The following is a 21,900-nucleotide window of genomic DNA, read 5'->3' on the forward strand; positions in this document are numbered from 1 at the left end:
TTACAGAGTAGATCTCCTTAAGGGACTAATAACAGTATAAGCAGTAGAAATTCGTAGAAGCAGCATAATTCCAAGACATTAATGAATTTTATAAATTTGTAAAATTTATAAAATATCTCATTAGTTTGATATTTAATATACATAATTTTTTAGCACTGAATTATATAGTGCTTCTGTGTTTGTTTGTTTTTTTAACTTTTAGACACCAGGTCTGACTTTTCACACATAAATTTCTGTAGAAAAAAAATTTCTTACTATAGCACTGGTAGTATGCTAAACATAATGTATACCATCGAAAATTTGGGCTGATTTGAACTGAATGCAATATATCTTGTGAAAAGTGTAGCCTTGTACCAATAAAGGGAAGATAAGAAGCTAAAAAAAAAGGTAGTTTTAAAAAGTGCTTGCTTTTTCTTTAGGACCTTGAAGTTCTACATTTCCTAGTGTCACTTGAGAAGTAATGAATAAAATAAAAGATATGATAAACTATAAATAGTAGGTTTAAGGGGCATCTGGGTGGCTCAGTGGGTGAAGCCTCTGCCTTTAGCTCAGGTCATGATCTCAGGGTCCTGGGATCTAGCCCTGCGTCGGGTTCTCTGCTCAGCAGGGAGCCTGCTTCCCCCTCTCTCTCTGCCTGTCTCTCTGCCTACTTGTGTTCTCTCTCACTGTCAAATAAATAAATAAAATAGTGGGTTTTATGCCATCAGTGAAAATGGGTTTAGGGAGACCTATCAGGTATAAGAAGTTGAGGTTCTGCCCTAGAGGAATTTACAATCTATCCCCAAAGTGTTATGATAATAAGATTCCATTTATTATCAGAAATAAAATGTTTCCTTGGGAACTGGTGGCTTAAAATAAAAATAAAAATGAGTTATCTTGATTTTTATCTTGTTTAAATTCTTTGAATTTACTAAAAATTTTAGAAGCCTAGGCTTTTCAGTCTAGAGCATGAGCAAGGCTCAAGTTGTAGGTTCACTTCTGTGTAAGCTAGTTTATTTTATCCCAAACATAGCCTATTCCCTTGCTCTGTGACATACATATACTATTGATCAAAAGAAGGACTAAATCTGTAATCACCCTCAACCAGTTACCAGTACTAGAAGAATTGATCTAAGTCCTTGATAGTTCATGAGATGTACGATAGCAATATATAAAAACCAGTAGACATTTTAGATATCGAATCTTTCAAATAGCCCTCTGTATTACTTATTTAACCCTGGTGTGATTAGTTGGGGAAATAAACTGGATAACTAAGGAGACCGATAATTTGTGAAGCCTTTGCTCTGTCATGTGATCTTAATTAGGTAGATTTCACTTAGTTCACTTTTCTTTTCCTTTAAAGATTTTATTTATTTAGGGGTGCCTGGGTGGCTCAGTGGTTTAAGTCTCTGCCTTCGGCTCAGGTCATGATCTCAGGGTCCTGGGATCAAGCCCCGCATCGGGCTCTCTGCTCAGTGGGGAGCCTGTTTCTCCTTCTCTCTCTGCCTGCCTCTCTGCCTACTTGTGACCTCTCTCTCTCTGTCAAATAAATAAATAAAATATTAAAAAAAAGATTTTATTTATTTATTTGAGAGGGAGACAGTGAAAGAGAGCACGAGAGAGGAGAAGCAGACTCCCCATGGAGCTGGGAGCCCGCAGCGGGACTCAATTCTGGTACTGCAGGATCATGACCTGAGCTGAAGGCAGTTGCTTAACCAACTGAGCCACCCAGGCACCCCTCGCTTAGTTTACTTTTCTTGTGGGCAGATATTTATTCAGTGAATTAAAGGAATGTTCAAAAAACAGAGAGTATCTTAAACTGGTTTGAGACTAATCCCAAAGCTGGGTTTTCTTCAGGAGGTATCATGTATGAATCTTATTCATTTCTTTTTTTTTAAATTTTTTAATTTCTTAGTTAACATATAATATATTATTAGCCCCAGGGCTACAGGTCTGTGAATCGCTAGGTTTACACACTTCATAGCACATACCTACCCCAGTGTTCATAACCCCACCATCCTCCCCCTCCCCACCTCCCCCCGAAAACCCTCAGTTTGTTTTGTGAGATTAAGAGTCTCTTATGATTTGTCTCCCTCCTGATCCCACCTTGTTTCATTTATTCTTTTCCTAACCCCCCAAACCTCCCACATTGCCTCTCAACTTCCTCATATCAGAGAGATCATATGATAATTGTCTTTCTCTGATTGACTTATTTCGCTAAGCATAATACCCTCTAGTTCCATCCACATCGTTGCAAGTGGCAGATTTCATTTCTTTTGATGGCTGCAAATCTTATTTATTTATTAAGGAATGATGCTTATATTGGCTATTTAGGATTAATACTAACCAGGTTTTGAATCACATGAAGTCAGGGGTCTGCATATATAACTTCTGGCACTTTGTAGGAATTTTGGCGTTTAATTTAAATGTGACTAATAAGAGGGTTTTAATGACCTCAAATTAAAATTAACCACACAGAGAAGTCAACTATGAACACAAAAATGTAGCTTGACTTTTAAAAGAATATATATATAGTTTTGGGAGAACTGGGATGGACACAGGTTGCATCATTGTCCTCTAATTGCAGACAATTGAATCACTTTACTTTTTTCACCAGGTTAATAGGTCTTTAGGAGATGATTTAATCTTGCCAGTGTTAGTATTTGGATTCATTATATGGGGAAACTCATAAGTAGATTAGATTGCATAAAAGGGTGCACTGATAGAGATATATAAAGTATTCTTAGTTTTTCTTTTCCTTTTTAATTCATTCATAACATTTTAAATTTGTAAGATAATATGAGTTACTTAAGCCAATATGACTTCAGTGACAATGCAAAGACATTAATGAGGGAGCATAGATAGCTATTGTTAAAGGTTAGGTATTAAAGTACTTACTAGGGGCACCTGGGTGGCTCAGTGGGTTAAAGCCTCTGCCTTCCGCTCAAGTCATGATCCCAGGGTCCTCGGATCCAGCCCTGCATTGGGCTCTCTGCTCAGCAGGGAGCCTACTTCCTCCTCTCTCTGCCTGCCTCTCTGCCTACTTGTGATCTCTGTCAAATAAAGAAAATTTTAAAAAAAATCTTAAAAAAATAAAATTAAAAAAAAATAAAGTACTTACTAGTAACCACATTTTTTCTTTAATTCATTTATAAGTGTTACTGAAATATGTTCAAGCAAAAATACATTTTCCACTAACAAAATCAAAGGTTTATAGAATTGCAAAAAAACTACAATATTAATAAAATTTACATAAAGTAAGCTCTCTTCTGGTGTGGTAAAAAAATACATATATATATAATATAAAATTTGTTATTTTATCCTTTTTAAAAATATACAGTTCAGTAGTATTAATGGCATTCAAAATGTTGCACAACTGTCACCACAATCTATTTCCAAAATTTTTTCATCACCGCAAACAGAAACTATGTACCCACTAAGCAATAACTCCCCATTTCCCACACCTCCCAGTCCCTGGTATCCTCTGATCTATTTTCTGTCTCTGAATTTGCCTATTCTAGGTATTTCATAAATAGAATTATATATTTGTCCTTTTATGTCAGGCTTATTTTATTTTAAATAATGTGTTCAAGGTTCATTGATACTGTGGCATGTATTAGCACTTCGTTCCCTTTTATGGCTGAAGAGTATTCCGTTGTATGTATATACCACATTTTGTTTATCTGTCCATCTGTTGATGGACACTTGGATTGTTTCCATGTTTGGGCTATTGTGAATCATTCTGCTATTAATATTTGTGTATACGTATCTATTTAAAGCCCCTGTTCGTTCTTTTGTGTATATACTTAGGAGAACAGAAACTTTTTTAAAAAAATATTTTATTTATTTGAGCAAGAGAGTGACAGAGGGAGAGGAGAAGCAGGCTTCCCACTGAGCAGGGAGACCCAAGTGGGGCTCGATCATAGGAACCCAGGATCATGACCTGAGCTGAAAGCAGATGCTTAACTGACTGAGCCACGTAGGCCTGCAAGATAAACTTTCATATACAGCTAATTGAAGAGAATATCATCATGACCTTAGATTGGTTGTCTTTTTAAACAAGATCCATAAAATGTAAATCATAAAGAAAAAAAATTAGTGAATTTGATTACCTTAAAATTAAGAAATTCTATTTTAGAAAAGATACTATAAGCATAGACCAGACTGAATAAAAGGTTACTAGCAGCAAGAATTGATATGTGGAATATACAAATAATTTCTGCTAATCAACCAGAAAAGATAGATCCTAATAGTTAAATGAGTATAGTAAACTAATAGGTGATTCATAGAATCACCCAAATAACTAATATGTAAATAAATACTTCTGGGCATTTACTCTAAAAAAATTATACTGCTGTCTACAAGGGGTTATGTGCAAAGATTTTCTCTATTACAGCCTGTTTGTGTAGCAGGAAGTTGGAATCAACCTAGATTTATACACTAATAGGAGAATGGATGCATCCTCTAACACTCAGCTGCAATTAGAAGGACTTACCTAGATGAACATACACTACATGGAAATGTCTTAAAATTATAGCATGCTGTGAGAATAGTTTAAAACTGAACAAGGTCCACAGCAGTAATATTTGGATAAATTAAAAATATATATTCAGGGGCTCCTGGGTGGCTCAGTGAGTTAAGCCTTTGCCTTTGTTCGGTTTAGGTCATGATCTCAGGGTCCTGGGATTGAGTCCCGCATCCGGCTCTCTGCTCAGCAGGGAATCTGCTTCCTCCTCTCTCTCTCTGCCTGCCTCTCTGCCTACTTGTGATCTCTCTCTCTGTCAAAAAAAAAAAAAAAAAAAAAAAAATCTAACTATCTATCTACATATGATAGATATTCAAAGAACATGTTTTTAAAAAAATAAATATGTATCCAGCTCATATACCAAATTAAGTGTGTGGTCATCATTTGTGTGGGTAGGTGGTGAGTGGGGATTGTAGAGAATTAGAATGGGACATCAGAGGTAATAAAAAAAGGGAATTTGGTGACCATTTCTTAACATTCTTAACTTTAATGTGTATTCCTAAGTTTGCCAGTTTATTCTTTTTGCTATAGACTTTGCAGCCATAGAGGAACCTACCTGTTAAAGTAAACAATTCAAGATTTTTTTTTTACATTTAAGCTGCAAATAAAATTTCATGGTAAAGAGAATCAGAAACAAATGAAAGAAGAATTTAAATTCCACCCAGTGCCTTCAGACCACCATCATTTCCATAGGAGAGAAAGTGTGGTAGTACAAAAGATACCCATGTTAAATCCCAGGAACCTGGGAATATTACCTTATTTGAAAACGGGGTCTTTGCAGATGTGATTAAGTTAAGATGTGATTAAGTCAAGATTAAGATCTTGATATGAAGAGACCAACCTGGATTATCCAGATGGGCCCTAAACCCAATAGTAAATGTCCTTATAGGAGACAGAAGAGGAAAAGATTGACACAGAAAAGGAGGCATTGTGAAGACAAAGACAGAGATTGGAGTGATATGGCCATAAGCTACAGAATGCCAAGGACTACTTACTGCTGTCAAAGGCTAGAAGAGTTTTAGAGCAGAGTCTCCCCTGAGCGTCTCTGTAGGATATGGGGTTGTTGCAGATAACCTTGATTTTAGACTTCTGGCCTTAGGTCTGTAAGAGAGTAAATTTCTACTGTTTTAATCCACTACGTCTTTTTGTAACTTGCTGTAGTAGCCAATAGGAAACTAATATAGAGGGATATGATGTTGCTTTCTTGTGGTTTTAAGACTTCTCACACGGACGACCTTGATGCCGATTACATAAAACATCTTCCTACAGTGTAGTGGCCTTTCTGTTTTCCCTTTTGGAAGATGAAGACCTCTTGGTCCATGAATTGGATCCGCAGATTTTGGAAATCTGTCCCAGCTTATCAGATGGAAATACTTCATGCTGTAGAATTTGACTTCAGGCTATTTCTTCTGCAGAGAGACCTACTTATAATTTTAGGTTCCATACTCTTGTTGTCAATGAACAAATGGACATAGGCATATTTAACTGAGTAAAAAATTTCTCAGCATGGGATATTTTTAAAGACTTATACTTTCACAATTAACAACTTAATAATGTACACATAATAAAGGAATTTATAATGGGCACGTGTACATAAATCTATATAAGATGCTTAAAAACAAATTTATTTTTTTATTTTGGTCAGGGAATATGGATTTAAATAATTGAACACTTTACAACAGATAGTTTTCATAAACATTAAGTAGGATGAACAAATTCTTCTTTGATGGGATAGTTCATAGAAAAGTATATTGACAATATCTGGTAGATGTGTTTACATTTAAATGTCATAGTCATACAAGATACAGAACTTTAAAAGTACCGTATAGGGGCGCCTGGGTGGCTCAGTGGGTTAAAGCCTCTGCCTTCGGCTCAGGTCATGATCCCAGGGTCCTGGAATCAAGCCCCACATCAGGCTCTCTGCTCCGCAGGGAGCCTGCTTGCTCCTCTCTCTCTGCCTGCCTGTCTGCCTAGTTGTGATTTCTCTCTGTCAAATTAAAAAAAAAAAAAAAATACCGTACAGATCAGCTTATTCTATTCCTCTTTATATGGGATACAAAAACCTGAGATTCAGAGAGGCTCCCTCCTCCAGGTAGTTATTGTCAGCTTTCTCTTCCAGTTCTTTCCTCTAGAGCTTTCCCACAGTGACTGAATTTGGTTGTCTTGGAGGCAGCTGTTCAAATTGTTTTAGCAGACAATAGCAACAAGAGCTGTGCTTTGGTGATCTGGCAGTAGTGTGGAGGGGACACTGAAAACTAGTGCATTATCAGGTGTTTTTGGCCATAGGTAACAGAAACCTCAATTTAAATTTGCATTTTTTTTTTTTAAGATTTTTGTATATTTATTTGACAGAGAGAAAGACAGTGAGAGAGGGAACACAAGCAGGGAGAGTGGGAGAGGAAGAAGCAGGCTTCCCACTGAGCAGGGAACCGGATGTGGGGCTCCATCCCAGGATCCTGGGATCATGACCTGAGCCAAAGACAGTACTTAACAACTGAGCCACCCAGGTGCCCCTAAATTTGCTTTAATAATATGGTAGTTTACTACATCATACCAAGAATCTAGAGATAAGGTAGTTTTATTTGTTAATTTAGAGCTAAAAGACATAATGGACCCTCCCTCCCATTCTCTTCTCTTGCTTCCCTCCTATTTCTCCCTCTCTTGTTCCTTCTTTCTCTTTGCCATCTTCAGATCCTTTGGTTTGGATCACTTCATTATATAGTGACTTCCAGAGGCAGAAAGAATCCATTCCCTGCCCCTCCCCCCCGCCCAACATACACATACCTTCTTAAGGGCAAATATGCCAACAGTGAACTTGCATCATTGGTTGTTGGCCAGAATTAGGTTCCGTGCCCAGGCAGAACCAGTCTCTGGTAGGAGGAGTGGAATTCCTTTGCTAGAACTGGTTGTTGAGGAGCCACAATCACAGAGTTTGAGGGCAGGGGAATGGTATGAAAATGGCTATGTTAGATACAGATTTTGATCATGTATTCCCAGGTAATAAAACTGTAACCTTTGGGGCTATCTTCTCTACAGAACAGAGGGAACAAAACAAAAACACAAAAACAACACCTTGTTATTTTTCTACATGTTAACTACTAACTTTACAAGATTGTAAAACATGTGGGTCCTAATTGGTTTTTGGTTAGTTTTACATTTCCCAAGAGAGGCAAGTGAGCCTCAGGTAGGTTTATTAGAATTGCATGACATGAAAAGGTCACCTAATCATATATTTTCCTTATTTCCAACCTTGAATATTTTTTTTTCAACAAGAGTAAGTGTGGTTGTTAGGGGAGATGGCAAAGGAAGAAAAAGAGAATGGGACAAAAGGCCTGGTTCCAAACTATACACATATTCCTAATTAGGCAGTGTTTTTTTTTGCCATATGATTTGATTTGTTTCTACAGGCTGGGCTTTACTTTTTCTTTTTTGTTTTTTGAAGATTTATTTATTTCAGAGAAAGAATAAGAGAGAGAGCATGAGCTGGGGAAGAAACAGAGAGAGAGAGAGAAGCAGACTCCCTACTGAGCAGGGAGCCTAATGCGGGAGGCGTCCTAGGATCATGACCTCAACCAAAGGCAGACGCTTAACCTACTGAGCCACCCAGGCACCCCATGGGCTTTTCTTTTTCTTTGTTCCCCTCGTACAGTCTCAAAACATGGTGTGACTCATAGCCACTCATTGTTCTCCTTTTCGGCTTAATGCCAAGAGTAGTTTCCTTTGGGACCTTGACCACTGAAAAGTTTTTATTAAATTTCTTTTTTTTTCCTTCACTTTTAAAAAAAAGATTTATTTATTTGAGAGTGAAAGATCGGGGAGCAGGGAACAGAGGGAGAGGGAGGGAGAGAATTTCAAGCAGACTCCAGCTGAGCATGGAGCCTGACGTGGGGATTGATCCCATGACCCTGAGATCAGGACCAGAGCCACAATCCAGAGTGGGACATTTAACCCACTGACCTGCCCAGGTGCCCCAAGGTTTTATTAAATTCTTAAATAATATTCATAAATGTCAAACCAAATTAAGTTTCATCTTTGGCAAATAAGTCAAAGTGCGTAACAGTACCCAGCATGGTATTTAGCGCAAAAGTGCTTTGTGTTATTTGAATATTAATATTTATAGTTCACTAGTATAAGCTCTTTGTGGGCAGAGATTGTATCTCATTCACTGTTACATGTGTAATGCCTAGCACAGTGCCTGGAGTGTTGTAGTCAGTATTTTTCAAATAGTTTTAAATACCAAGCTTATTTTTATTTAATTAATTTATTTTTTAAAAATTTTATTTATTCATTTGACAGAGAGACAGCAAGAGGGGGAACACACGCAGGGGGAGAAGGAGAGGGAGAGGGAGAAGCAGGCTTCTTGTTGAGCAGGGAACCTGCTGTGGGGCTTGATCCAAGGACCCTGAGATCATGACCTGAGCTGAAGGCAGATGGTTAAAGACTGAACCACCCAGACACCCCCCAAACTTATTTTTTAAGCAAAGCATGCACTACAACAGTGTTCTTCAAACTCTGGTTGTATAGCCCCTGAAAGAATTTTCTTAAAAATCTCTACCCTCCACACGTTTTTAAGTTGACATTTAAGTTTTCCATCATAAGTTTAAATAGTTGCAAAGGATATAATTTCTGGTTTGCAAATATTGACATATTTAAATAAAACTGTTATATCAATTTAAAAATGTATCCAACAGGATATAAATATCATAGAAATTTAAATATCATTCATTTAAAAAAGACATGAATGAAGCCTTCACTAACCATTGTGATTTTTACATAGTTTCTTTTTCTCCTTGAATTTGTATTTCTAGTTCCATTCTCCCACAGAATTTTATTCTAATGTAATATATTTTTATGCTTGAAAAATCTTCTACAGATCAGTTTCATTATCATGATTTTTATGATTCACTAACATTAAAAGATTTTAAAATTTTCTGTAATTACTGGATTTTCATTATAATTGTTGATACACAATTGATCAAAATAGCATAAGCATATTGCGTATTATAAAAATTATTTAGCAAATTATTTTTAAGCAAAAATAAAATGTAACTGGGAATGCATCTTTTGAACAAAACAAGGCAGAGTGAGCATATTTTTGGAGTCTTGATTAAAGGAGATTTCCTGAGGTGCCTGGGTGCTCAGTCCGTTAAACTGCTGCCTTCGACTCAGGTCATGATCCTAGGGTCCTGGGATCGAGTCCCGTGTTGGGCTCCCTGCTCAGTGGGGAGCCTGCTGCTTCTCCCTCTCCCTCTGCCACGCCCCGTGCTTATGCTTTCTCTCACTCTCAAATAAATAAATTAAATATTAAAAAATGATTTAAGGGAGATTTCCTGATTATCTCTTGGTTTGGCACATCAGAGGAAAGGTGCCATCATAATACCTGGTTTGATGGCAGGTGTGGTTTACTGTCATCAAGTTTCTCCTAGAGAAAGGACCACAGGGAGAGGGTAGTGGGAAGGGGAACTAGCATGATGCCTCCACCATAGTTTGGTATCAGGGGGATCACTTTTACAAAGAGTGTTGATGGGAATTAAGGATCTCAAAGTTGATTTCCTTAAAATCATCTGGGCTCACATATACCTTAGTAAACCTTTGTGTGCCTGTTAGGCTACAGTTTGAAGATTGCTACCTTAATTTGTGGAGATCATGTTAACTGGATTGTCCGAAGTGTGATTAAGGGGATATGATGGCTGTAATGAGCCTGTGTTGTTTTTTTCTATCTCTTCCATTCCATGTAATTCTGGAAGGATGGTCAGTCACACTGCCTCACCTCCCACAGGGACTGGCATAGCCAGTCACATTTAATCCTGTTCCCTTGGCTGTAGTAATTTGTCTAGCAGTAGGCATAAAACCCAAAATCAGCCCTTCCCCGGAATTGGTATACAAACACTGAGGAAGAAAATTATACTTTCTTTCTACGGGGAGCTGCTGAACTTTGCAGATGTGACTCTGGAGCTGTTGGCAAGCAAGTGGGAGTGCCTCTCTGCAGAATGAAGGCAGAAGAGCTCAAAGGCCCAGAGACCAGACCAAGGGCCTCAGGGGGCATGGAATTTCAGTCCTTGAGGCCTTGGTTCCTGTGGCTCTTTTGATCCAGTGATCCTCCCCAATATCCCTCTCAGCTGCATGAGCCCCTAAGTTGCTTTTTTAACTTGAGTTTGTTTAACTTGTATTTTGGTGCTGTTGAAGTAATTTTAGTAGCAACCTAGCAGAGTAAACACACAGTATTGTGAAAATGTCTTTTGTAAAATGGTAATTTTGAAAATTTTCTCTTCTAGATCGTTGGACCTTCAGATGGAAGTAGCTACATTATAGATTATTATGGAACCAGACTTATAAGACTGAGTATTACTAATGAGACATTTAGAAAAACACAGCTATACCCCTAAATATTTTTAAAAAGAAACAGTAAGTCATATGCATGAGTAATCTTTATTATGGTATTATCTGTAAAAAATTATGAAAATGTGAGAGCCACAGGAAATTTAAGGAAGTTATCTAATGTTACAAACCTCTTGTTTTGCTTATCTAGAAGCACAGGTCTCCATTTGCCTGAAACATCTCTAGTCTTCTGTAAAGCATTTTTAGGTACGCTCATTGCTCCTGTAGGTCCTGATTCAGTCTTTCTTTGCAAAGATTGTGGTTAGAAGACAGAGTTCACAACAAAAAGATAGCATCCAGTGCAAAAAAATATTTCATAGTATTACATGATGGTTATGAGGAAGGTATATGTTGTAGAGAGTTCAGTACAACTTGTCTTTGCTGCTCTCCTGTTTTTCTGGGGTCAGTATCATCCTTAAACCTCTTCCTTCTCTTTTTCCCTAAACCTGAAGGTTGATTGAGTCTTAACCTTGAACTAATCTTTTTTTTTTTTTCTTTTTTTGGTCAGAGAGAGCAGCAGGCAGAGCAAGCAGAGTGAGAAACAGGCCCCCCCACTGAGTAGGGAGCCCAATTCGGAACTCGATCCCAGGACTCTGGGATCATGACCTGAGCCAAAGGCAAACACTTAACCGACTGAGCAACCTAGGTGTCCCAGCCCTGAACTGCTCTTAAGTATTTACTCTAACCTAAAGTTTGGCGCTGCCTATGAGAATTATTAACTGGTCACAGCTTTAAATAGGTAATACACTTGGATAAGTCAGAGATATCATCAGTCTTCCTGGTTCGACTCTCTGGTTCTCTAGGACTCTGCTACTATAAGGTTTTTATTTCCAGGGCTGTACATTAGTCTATTCTAATAATCTTCCAATAATGCTAGATTTTTCTCAGGATTTTGATAGACTTATCAGGAAAATGATTCCCTAGCACAATCTCCTCTGCAGTTGAGAATTCCTGTATGACATGTAGGGTACAGGTACTTATTAGGTGAAATTTCACTTTGAACCATCTAGCAGCTCTCAGAGAAGGCAGCGAGAAAGACAGCTAGGCTTTTTTTTTCTTTTTTTCTTTTTTTTTTTTTCAGATTTATTTAGAGAGAGAGAGGAGACCAGTGCAAACAGGGTGAGTAGCAGAGGGACAGAATATTCAGGTAGACTCCCCAACAAGCATGAAGCCTGCCAAGGAGCTAAATTCCATGACCCATGAGATCATGATCTGAGCTGAGACCAAGAGCCGGACCCGCAATGGACTGAGGCATTCAGGCACCCCAAGACAGGCTAGATATTTTGGCCATAGTCATAGTCCTAAGAGTTTTCAGTTGATTTTGTTTCAGAGAGTGCTTCGAGAGACCAGGAAAGGAGCAGACATTTATTTTCTATGTTGTAGTGTATCAGTAGGGTATGAAGTATAGTTTTGCCACAAAGGTAGTTTGTTTTTCTTTTCTCACAGTAAAATTAAGGTATCTACTTTATAGTTATTTTCGTGAGAGTTGAACAGTGACAGACCCTGTCAGAATCTGAGGAATTTATTCAACTGATTGTCCAAAAAGTTTTTCAGATCTTTTCTTATAAACTCTCAGAGTCTTTGGATTTAAATGAAGCTTAGAGATCCATCTGCCTCTTCTTACCAGGGAATAAATTGAGACCTGCGTAAGTTGAGATTAAGATATAACTACTCAATACAAAGCTGAGTTTTCGGTGCCTTCCACTGGTGGTTTCCAGGTTTTTTGGTGCCTTCCCCTCATGGTTTTGCACCACCCACCCCACCTCATCCCCCCACCAACTCTGTCAGAAGCATCCTCATTTTGGAAGTTGTTAGTCCAACTTTATGAGAAAGTGTGTACAGTTTCACATAGCCCTATTTTCATACTGTAAATTGTTGTGTCTCTTTCAAAAGTATACAGATTGTTTTTAAACCATAATATGGAAAAATTAAGCAAATGCAATTTGGAAAGCAGTTTCATTCTCTGTAGTCTATTATATAAACTTTTAATTGGGATTCCAGACTCAGATTTGATATTTAAAACTTGAGGGGCTCATTGAGAAGGCAGATCTCTGCACTGTCATTCACATGATCTCCTATAGTATATATAGAAGTGCTCAAAGAGAAAGAAAAAAATGTCCTATGAGTAAATGAAGCGTTAAAATGTTCATCTACAGTAACCTCATTTGACTCTTAAAATACTGTGTTTTAACGTATTTCTTTTCTCTGTTTTAGGGATTTGGGCTTCTTTGATTTCAGTAGAGCACCCTCAGTATGTGGATTTCCAGATTTTCCTTTTTCTTCTTCATATACCACTTTATGGATTCTATATAACTTTTTGTTGTTGATTTTTTTTTTGGTTGTTTTACTTAAAAGCATTTTATTTAATTGGACTTTCTTTGAGAGCTGTGTGATAATTGAGTCTTAGGCTACTGTCTCTATGAGATAGATAGCTTATTACCCCAATACTCTTTATTGCCTTTTCCAAAGGCAAGTTGCCCCTTGTCATTTTTGCTTCTGAAAAATAAAAGTATGACTTATTCACAATTTTTTTAGTGCTTTATTATCAAGAAAACCTTAAATGTTGAGGTGTAGCTGTCTTCTGCATTTTGACCCTTCAAAGCAGTTAATCCACAGTGTGGACAAACACCATTTACTATGTTGGTGGGGCCGCCATGGGGTGTGAGAACCCACCTGTTTTTCTGCAGCTTTTCGATCCGTCTCTGCCTTGGTATTTGTGGTGCGAAAGATCACTGGGGAATCTGAAACCCTGAGGCAACATGGATACTCTGGCACTGATGCAGGCCTCCGAAGTGTGAACGGGCTCCTTTTTGCTCTGGGAGTGATGCACTAACTCTTGGAAGGGCAGCTTCTGACTCGTCTAGCTCAGCGCCGTTGTATTGGAAGCTGGATGGACAAGGTGGGGACACCAAACAGGGGATGAATGTCTTCCATCTGTGAGTGCTGCCAGGCAGATGCTGGCACGAGTGCCTTACATGATGCCGCAGTGTCTGAAGGAAGCAGTCCCGGTACCTTGGGGAAGGCTGTAAGAAGATGGAAATACCAGAAACATGTCATGTTTTCTTTAGTAACAGGCATAATACTGTCATGTTATTTTCAGTAACAGGCACAATGATTTCACAATTACTTGGGTCCCGGCTCTTCAGGAGTAAAAACCATCATTTTTTATCACTCATTTTACTCAGACATATACGGTTATAGTACAGTTAGCTTCCTAACATGTTAGTCATTCGGTAGCAGCTTCCGCAGTTGGTGGGAGATTATGCGGTATTAATACATGAAATGAATTTGGATTGACTCCTGATGTACACCAGGAATGGTCTCTTTGATTCATTTGTTGCTTAAAATGCTGAGTGTCTACTATGTGGGAGGCACTGTTCTAGATGCTGGGGCACAGCCTTGATCGAAACACAAATACACAGGCCTGCCCATCAGGAGCTAATGGTCCCTGGGGGCTGACTTTTCACGGTGATAGTATTTCTGGCTGCAGTTAAGCTAGCTGGTCGATGCCCATTTTTCCAGTATTTCCTAGTTCCTTTTGGTTGCAAACGGTGCTTTGGATTTTAACCTCAGGATCCCTGAAGCCCAGATTTCAAAGTCGGTACGTTTCTACAGCCATGGAAGTTCAATTATGTAAGAAATACCTGCAATCAAGTCTTAAAAAGTCATCTTGACTCTTGCGTGATTGTTCATTATTAACGTGGCCAGTGGGAAAGTCTTGTTTCAAAGCAGGTGCTTCTCAAAGTATTTATTCATCTAAGCTGTTCTCTGAAAGGGTTGTAGAGAAAATCTGGAAATAAAGTCTCTTCACAATACATTCTTAAATAGATTCTATTTTCTCCATAATTTCCTAAATTTACATGACAAGAACACATCAGATTTTCCAGTTTGCCTAATTCTCTGTTGCCTGATACATGTCATTCTTTAACAAATGGTATATCTGTATCTTACTCTATTTTTTATGTAAGTGCATTTAGTGTATGTAAATGCAGTTTTTATTTTTATTTTGTTTTGTTTTACATTCATGGAGAGCTATTTTATTTTGGCTGTTTGTTAGTAGTTTCTGTGAGTATGAGTCATATTTTGAGCCTGCTGTAGGAGATTTTTTTTTTTTTAAGATTTTTTTAATTTATTTGACAGACAGAGATCTCAAGTAGGCAGAGAGGCAGAGAGAGGAGGAAGCAGGCTCCCTGCTGAGCAGAGAGCCCGATGCAGGGCTCGATCCCAGGACCCTGGGATCATGACCTGAGCTGAAGGCAGAGGCTTTAACTCACTGAGCACCCAGGTGCCCCTGTATGAGATGCTTTATATGATAACTCTGCTTTTAGAGCGGGAGCCAAAATTGTGAGATGGATTAGCTTGATCATTCCTTGGGTTACTCCAAAACCCTCTACAATGGGATGGAATGGGTTCTTTCAATGCTACAGAAAGTGTTTCTATAGAAATATTTATAAATGATACTACTTTAACCTGAAGAATTAATACAATTTCCAGAAGTGCCTCTCTACCTACACTGTATTAAAATAAAAGACCTCTTTAGGACTTCAGAGATTGTGTTATGTGTATGCCCAGCATCTGTTCATGGGATTCCTAGAACTATAAGACATACTAGTTTGTGGGTATATTTTGTTTTACCAAAAAAAAAAAGTTATTTCCCCATTATTTTAAGCTAGATGCTTAAGGGTAGGTTAAGTATATAATATTGACAGGCAGCTAGCAAGAACTAGCAGAAAGAAGAACCAGTTCTTAAAATGTACAAGTCTAAGAAGTCAGTTCCTCTTCCTCATTCAAACACCTTAAATGTAGATATTCCCAGGGGTTCTGGCACCTTCCCTCTTCCTTTCTCTCCTTAAGTCAGCATCCATTTTGCTTTTTTCTATTTGCAAAATTAATACAAGTATTTCACAGAAATTTTGGGAAAACACCAAAGGAGTACAAAGAAAAAAACTCATTCGACAGTTCAATGATAACTATGGTCATGATGTTTTTATATATGTCCTAATAGTTTTTCCATGCATTAGTTTCTTCACGAAAATGATATATTATCCATGCTGTTTTGTAGCCCACTTCTTCACGTAAAGATTTTTATATTTCAGTAAATATTCTTTTACAACATTATTTTTAATAGCTTATAACATTATTTTTAAAGGCTGCAGAATAGTCCCTGTCTGTATCATTATTTATGTAATTATGTATTCTTTGGTATTTAAGTTATTCCAATAAATCAGCAACACACGTTTATGATTCTTTTTCTCTAGAATTGCCATTCTTAGTAGAAAAAATAATCATATATTAAAGTTCTTGATACCTATACACAGTCCTAGTTAACCAAGGTAATGGAGAAGTATTGGGGAATGATGGTAAATTGATTAGTTTGGCACAGGATGCTGAATAGTTGAATTATCTAATGCCCTCCAGAAAGTTTCAAGATACAGGCTTTTTTTTTTCTAAAGATTTTATTTATTTGACAGAGATCACAAGTAGGCAGAGAGGCAGGAGAGAGAGAGAGGGAAGCAGGCTCCCTGCCGAGCAGAGAGCCTGATGCAGGACTCGATCCCAGGACCCTGAGATCATGGCCTGAGCCAAAGGCAGCGGCTTAACCCACTGAGCCACTCAGGCGCCCCAAGATACAGGCTTTTTTTTTTTTTTTAAAGGTTTTATTTATTTATTTGACAGACAGAGATCACAAGTAGGCAGAGAGAGAGAGAGAGAGAGGAGGAAGCAGGCTCCCTGCTGAGCAGAAAGCCCAATGCGGGGCTCGATCCCAGGACCCTGAGATCATGACCTGAGCCAAAGGCAGAGGCTTTAACCCACTGAGCCACCCAGGCACCCCAGATACAGGCTTTTTAAGGAGTAAGTAGGAGGTGACCCTGGAAGAAACAGGTGCAATGTGAACATGGGGAAACAGACGGCAAAGGTTGTGATCATGAAGTGAATACTTAGTCTCAGAGAGGAGAGACTTAAAGAGTGGAATAGATTAAAAAAGAAAGAAAAGAAAGATCCTAGTGCACAAGAAAGAGAAGTCTCCTAACATCCTTCCTGCTTATTCTTCCAATATAACATGTAGCTGGGCTCACCAGACCACATACTGGTTGATACTAACTTTATCAACTTTCCCATTAAAGCTAAGCTCGACTTAGTATACTCAGTGTTGTATCCCTTGAATAACTGCATAATGGCTGAAATTGAGAAATTGGGGCCACACTATCATGTGACTCTAAATATCGCCAGGGATCCAAGATTTGCATGGTTACCATCCACACAAAAAGGAACCTATGCAGGTGACTGCTTAGTACAGAGAGTAACTCACAAACATTGTGGCCACAGTTGACTGGGACCTTAAGTGAAGAATCTGGAAAATCCCTGGTGTTCCAATCATGTACATTTCTACCCATAGGTACAACATCGAGTGGATGCCAGATGATCATGGAGGCCCTAGGTCCTAATTCTTAAGTTCCTCTGCCTTACTTTACCATCTTTTCCTGGTGCACATTCGTATAATAATAGGCTGTAGCATGATACTCCATGTATCCATTTGCTCGGTTACAAGCTGAGTGTGTACACTCATTTTTGACATTATTTTTTTTTAAGTAAGTAGGAAGCTCAATCTCAGTGGTCTTTATTCTCCCTACTGAGAGGAAAAGGAAGATAGGTAGATTCAGAAAATGAGAAAAGTTACTAATTACGATGATTAGCAATAAAAAAAAAAGAATACTGAACAGCACAGAATACCCAAATGAGTCCTGGATTAATTCATTTGTAGCTGAGTTGATGAGCCTGGTAACACTTATTACCCTCCCCCCTTCCTTTTTTTAAGGTTTATTATTTGAGAGAGAATGTGTGAGAAGGGGGAGGGGCAGAGGGAAAGAGAATCCCAGGCAGACTCCGTGCTGAGTACAGAGCTCGATGCGGGGCTCCATCCCACAACCCCAAGATCATGACCTGAGCTGAAATCAAGAGTTGGACACTTAACCAGCTGAGCCACCGGGTGCCATTCTCTCTCTCTTTTTAAAGTAATCTCTGTATCCAGCATGGACTCAAACTCAACCTTGAGATCAAGAGTTGGTTGCTTTGCCAACTGAGCCTGTCAGGTGCTCCCCCATTATCTTTCTAAATAGAGCCCACTATCTTAATTCTTAGTAAATGTAGCAATGCTCTTAAGGCTGGTCATTGTCTGATGGACACCAAATGTTATTTACCTTCTTAGAAAATAGATATTTTTACAAAAGATATAAAAATATTAAAGCTTAAAATCTTAAAATTTCAAGAAGATTTTAGCTTGATAAAAGGTCCTTTTACCACTCTCCATGTGCAAGATGTTATGCTAAGCTCATTTTATATTTTTTTAAATGATTCAGTTCTTACAACATTTCTGTTGGGTTTTTCTAAAGAGTTAATATCATCATCCCCACTTTCCAGATAAGTAAATTGAGTCCCATAAAAACAGAATGACTTTCTCAAGGTCATGAAAGAAATTTTGAACCCAGGATTGAAACCCAGGTCTATACCTGCTCTCCTGCCTGCAGTGTGATAGTTACAACTGTCCAAGTCTCTGAGACACTAATGACTGTAATAAGGGATTTTTCTTACTATGTTGTTTAATGTTTTCAGCATGGAAACTATCAGCCTACACTGAGCCTTTTTACTTAAACAATAGTTTGCCATTTAAAAAAAATTTATTTAAACTTCTCAACTGCGCATCATGCAGATGCCAACGTGCTCTATGAATATCTAAATGAGACCATGATGAAGGAATGATTTTCCAAAACCCAAAGATTTTCCTGCTGCTGCCTTATCTGACATTTGCAGCACTTTCTGAACTAAAAGTCTGATTATGTTTGTATAACAGGGAGAGAGATGTTGGGTTGGACCATACTGTCATGCTCTGCTTAGTCCTGCTGAGGTCAGATGATGACAGAAATGTGTAGATGGTGGGATTGCAGGTGTTTTTTATGTGGTTAGGGTGGATTTTTTTTTCTTATCTGAGTTTTCTAACTTTTCTGCAACAAATGTGCATTATTTGCATGCGTGTATTTGACACAGTAAGTGGTAGTTTGGGTAAATTAGAACAAAGAACCCAAAAAATCTTGTTCTCTTCTTCCCCTCTCCTTCCTCCTCCAGATCCATTTACCCTAACCTCTGATATGACTCAGACTTTAGGAAATTTTTTTTCTTTTTTTTTTCTTTTTAGATTTTTTTGTTTATTTATTTGACAGACAAAGATCACAAGTAGGCAGAGAGGCAGGCAGAGAAAGAGAAGGAAGCAGGCTCCCTGCTGAGCAGAGAGCCCGACGCGGGGCTCGATCCCAGGACCCTGAGATCATGACCTGAGCTGAAGGCAGAGGCTTTAACCCACTGAGCCACCCAGGCACCCCTGACTTGGACTTTAAAGAGTAGATAATACATTTAAAAGAAAAAGGTTGATCTAACACATGATATCAAAGTTCTGACATCCAACCAGTACAGTTTGCTGGGAAAAGCATTGAAGCAGGACTGTGGAATCAGGCCTGAGTCTGTGTCCTGTCTTGGTCATTCGTTTTGTGACTGAGCACAGAGGTTCTGAGCCCCTCTGTCTTCATATAAGTAGGAATCATAATATCAATTAGATGATGTTGAGAGATTAAAATGACATAGATAACAGTCATTATTTATTGAATATACTTTAAAGGAATGAATGCATTATGCATTGTGGGGTTGGGGAGGGTCCGTCTGGAATTCGCAAGGGCTTCCTCATTCTTGGGCTATATACTGTGGCTGTACTTTGAGTGAAATGACGGGGGACTCGAAAGTTCCTTTTACGGAGGAAGGTAAGGTATGTTCGGGACACTGTTCACCTATGTTTTTCTTATCTCTATTATCACTATTGTTACATATATCCACTCTGAGTAATAGGAGCTAAAAATGTCTCCTTTCTCAAGAAATAGTCTCTTTTAAAAGATTTTATTTATTTATTTGTGAGGGTTCATGAACAGGGGTGGGGGTTGGGCAGAGGGAGACACAGAGAGAGGGAAGCAGGGAGCCCAACTCGGGGGCTTGATCCCAGAACCCTGAAATCATGACCTGAGCTGAAGGCAGACGCTCAACCGACTGAACCATCCAGGTGCCCCTTAAGAGAGTAGTCTTATTGGTACTTTCACTGCTTTTAAGACTGTCCTTACGTAAGAGAAGGCTGCAATGTGGCAGATTGCATTTTTGTTGATTTTTAATATGAAGTTCTTTGGAGATATTTATCTAATAAATTTGGAAATATTGCTGTAAGGCAGAAATGTTGCCACTTTCAGTCCAAATTAAGGTTAATTGCAAGCAATCACTACACATACAACAGAATGTTGCTTTTATCCTGTCAATGTTATCTGAACATGCCAAGCATGAGGAGATTAAAACTTGACAAATGATTAAAGTTAGAGCTTTTGGGGCTGCCTATGCCAAAGGAAAACGTTGTCTTACCAGAACACTTTAGAAAGTATGTGGTGTTTGGACCTTTTAATCATATGAGCTCATTTGATATTTAAGAGGGTGTGATTATGAAGGTGCGAGTTTCTGTCTTTGGTTTTCAGACAAACTTCAACATTTGATTATTTGTTTGAATGAGTGAAATCCCTTTATGATCACGACATTAGAAACATAGGGGAGGGGCGCCTGGGTGGCTCAGCGGGTTAAGGCCTCTGCCTTCGGCTCAGGTCATGATCCCAGGGTCCTGGGATCGAGCCCCGCATCGGGCTCTCTGCTTGGCTGGGAGCCTGCTTCCTCCTCTCTCTCTCTCTGCCTGCCTCTCTGCCTACTTGTAATCTCTATCTGTCAAATAAATAAATCTTTAAAAAAAAAAAAAAAGAAGCATAGGGGAAATGATGTGTCTTCTTTCTGTGATTTGTGATTGAGTCCAAGTGCTGGAGTGAAGTTACTGGAGACATGACACAAATTGCTCTGACTACAGCGAGTCTTTAGAAAGGTATCCATAGGGGCGCCTGGGTGGCTCAGTTGGTTAAAGCCTCTGCCTTTCGCTCGGGTCATGATCCCAGGGTCCTGGGATCGAGCCCCGCATCGGGCTCTCTGCTTGGCAGGGAGCCTGCTTCCTCCTCTCTCTCTCTGCCTGCCTCGCTCCCTACTTGTGATCTCTATCTGCCAAATATATAAATAAAATCTTAAAAAAAAAAAAAAAAAAAAAAAAAAAAAAAAAAAAATAGAAAGGTATCCAAAGACATGAATTTATTGTTTATTAATTCTCAACTATGTATTGACCTACTGTGTACCCCTTCTGCTCTTGCCCTTTTATACATAATAATATATTCTGCACATGGCAGCCAAAGCAATAAAAGTAAATGAGAACATGTCACTTTTCTGCTGATTCTTAATGGTTTCCTGTCATGCTTCAAATATGCCAAATTGGATCCCACTTCAAGATTTTCATGCTGGCTCTTTCCTTTGCCTGGAATGCTTTTCCCCAGGTCTTTGCAAGGCTGGCTTCCTCACTGGTTTGAGTCTCACCTCAATTAATCCCCGTGACTGTCCTCCTTAAGTATTACCCCAGTCGGTCCTCCACTGGTCACTCTCTGAGTCCTTATCTCTCTTCATTTCTCTTCGCAGCCCTAATGCCAGCCGAAATGACATGCGTTTATTTTTTCTCCCTTTGTTTCCTCTACAAGAATGTAAGCTTGGTGAAGGCAGGGACTTTTTCTTGGATATTGGTGTAGCTTCAGTTCTTAGAACGGTCCCTGGAATGTAATAGGTGCTCAAAGGATATTCCCACTGGAATGGGAACACTAGAATGGGTTAAAAGGAATATAAATTAACTTGAGATTAAATAACCTTCTGCTTTGAATAATTTACTTTAGGAGTTGGCATCCAGACATGATCCCAACCCTAACTATGGTCTACAGGGAGGGGATGGGTAAGGAAATGGAAATGGGCCTATGCTGATTTATTCAAGTCCTTGATGGTCCCAGTGCTTGGGACAGTGCCTGGAATGGTATAAAAATTTTATCAACATAAAATTCTTACCATGGGATTGAGGACTGCTA

The 21,900-nt window shown here is 38.7% G+C and overlaps 1 protein-coding gene, 1 long non-coding RNA gene and 1 pseudogene across 5 annotated transcripts in view; all 3 read left to right on the forward strand.

Annotated features, from left to right (window-relative positions):
* TM2D1 (TM2 domain containing 1) overlaps nt 1–14,707 on the forward strand; it is a 49,923-nt gene extending 35,216 nt beyond the window's left edge. For 2 of the 4 annotated variants that reach the window (XM_046018568.1, XM_046018577.1), the window contains exons 6-7: nt 10,780–10,909; nt 13,097–14,707. In XM_046018568.1, coding sequence (XP_045874524.1) covers nt 10,780–10,890 — 111 coding nt within the window. In that variant the 3' untranslated portion in view covers nt 10,891–10,909; nt 13,097–14,707. The remainder of the gene's footprint in view (nt 1–10,779; nt 10,910–13,096) is intronic. The other 2 variants (XM_046018587.1, XM_046018595.1) reach the window with 1 other exon arrangement.
* Nucleotides 14,708–16,621: 1,914 nt separating this feature from the next.
* On the forward strand, nt 16,622–17,743 carry LOC123954014 (annotated as a pseudogene).
* A 2,974-nt stretch (nt 17,744–20,717) lies between these two features.
* On the forward strand, nt 20,718–21,210 carry LOC123956007. Its single transcript, XR_006821487.1, has 2 exons — nt 20,718–20,831; nt 21,071–21,210. It is a non-coding gene; the product is annotated as an uncharacterized LOC123956007 (long non-coding RNA).
* Nucleotides 21,211–21,900: the final 690 nt, after the last annotated feature.

The sequence above is a fragment of the Meles meles genome, chromosome 1 (genome assembly GCF_922984935.1).
Source record: "Meles meles chromosome 1, mMelMel3.1 paternal haplotype, whole genome shotgun sequence".
In the NCBI taxonomy this organism is placed as follows: Eukaryota; Metazoa; Chordata; class Mammalia; order Carnivora; family Mustelidae; genus Meles; species Meles meles.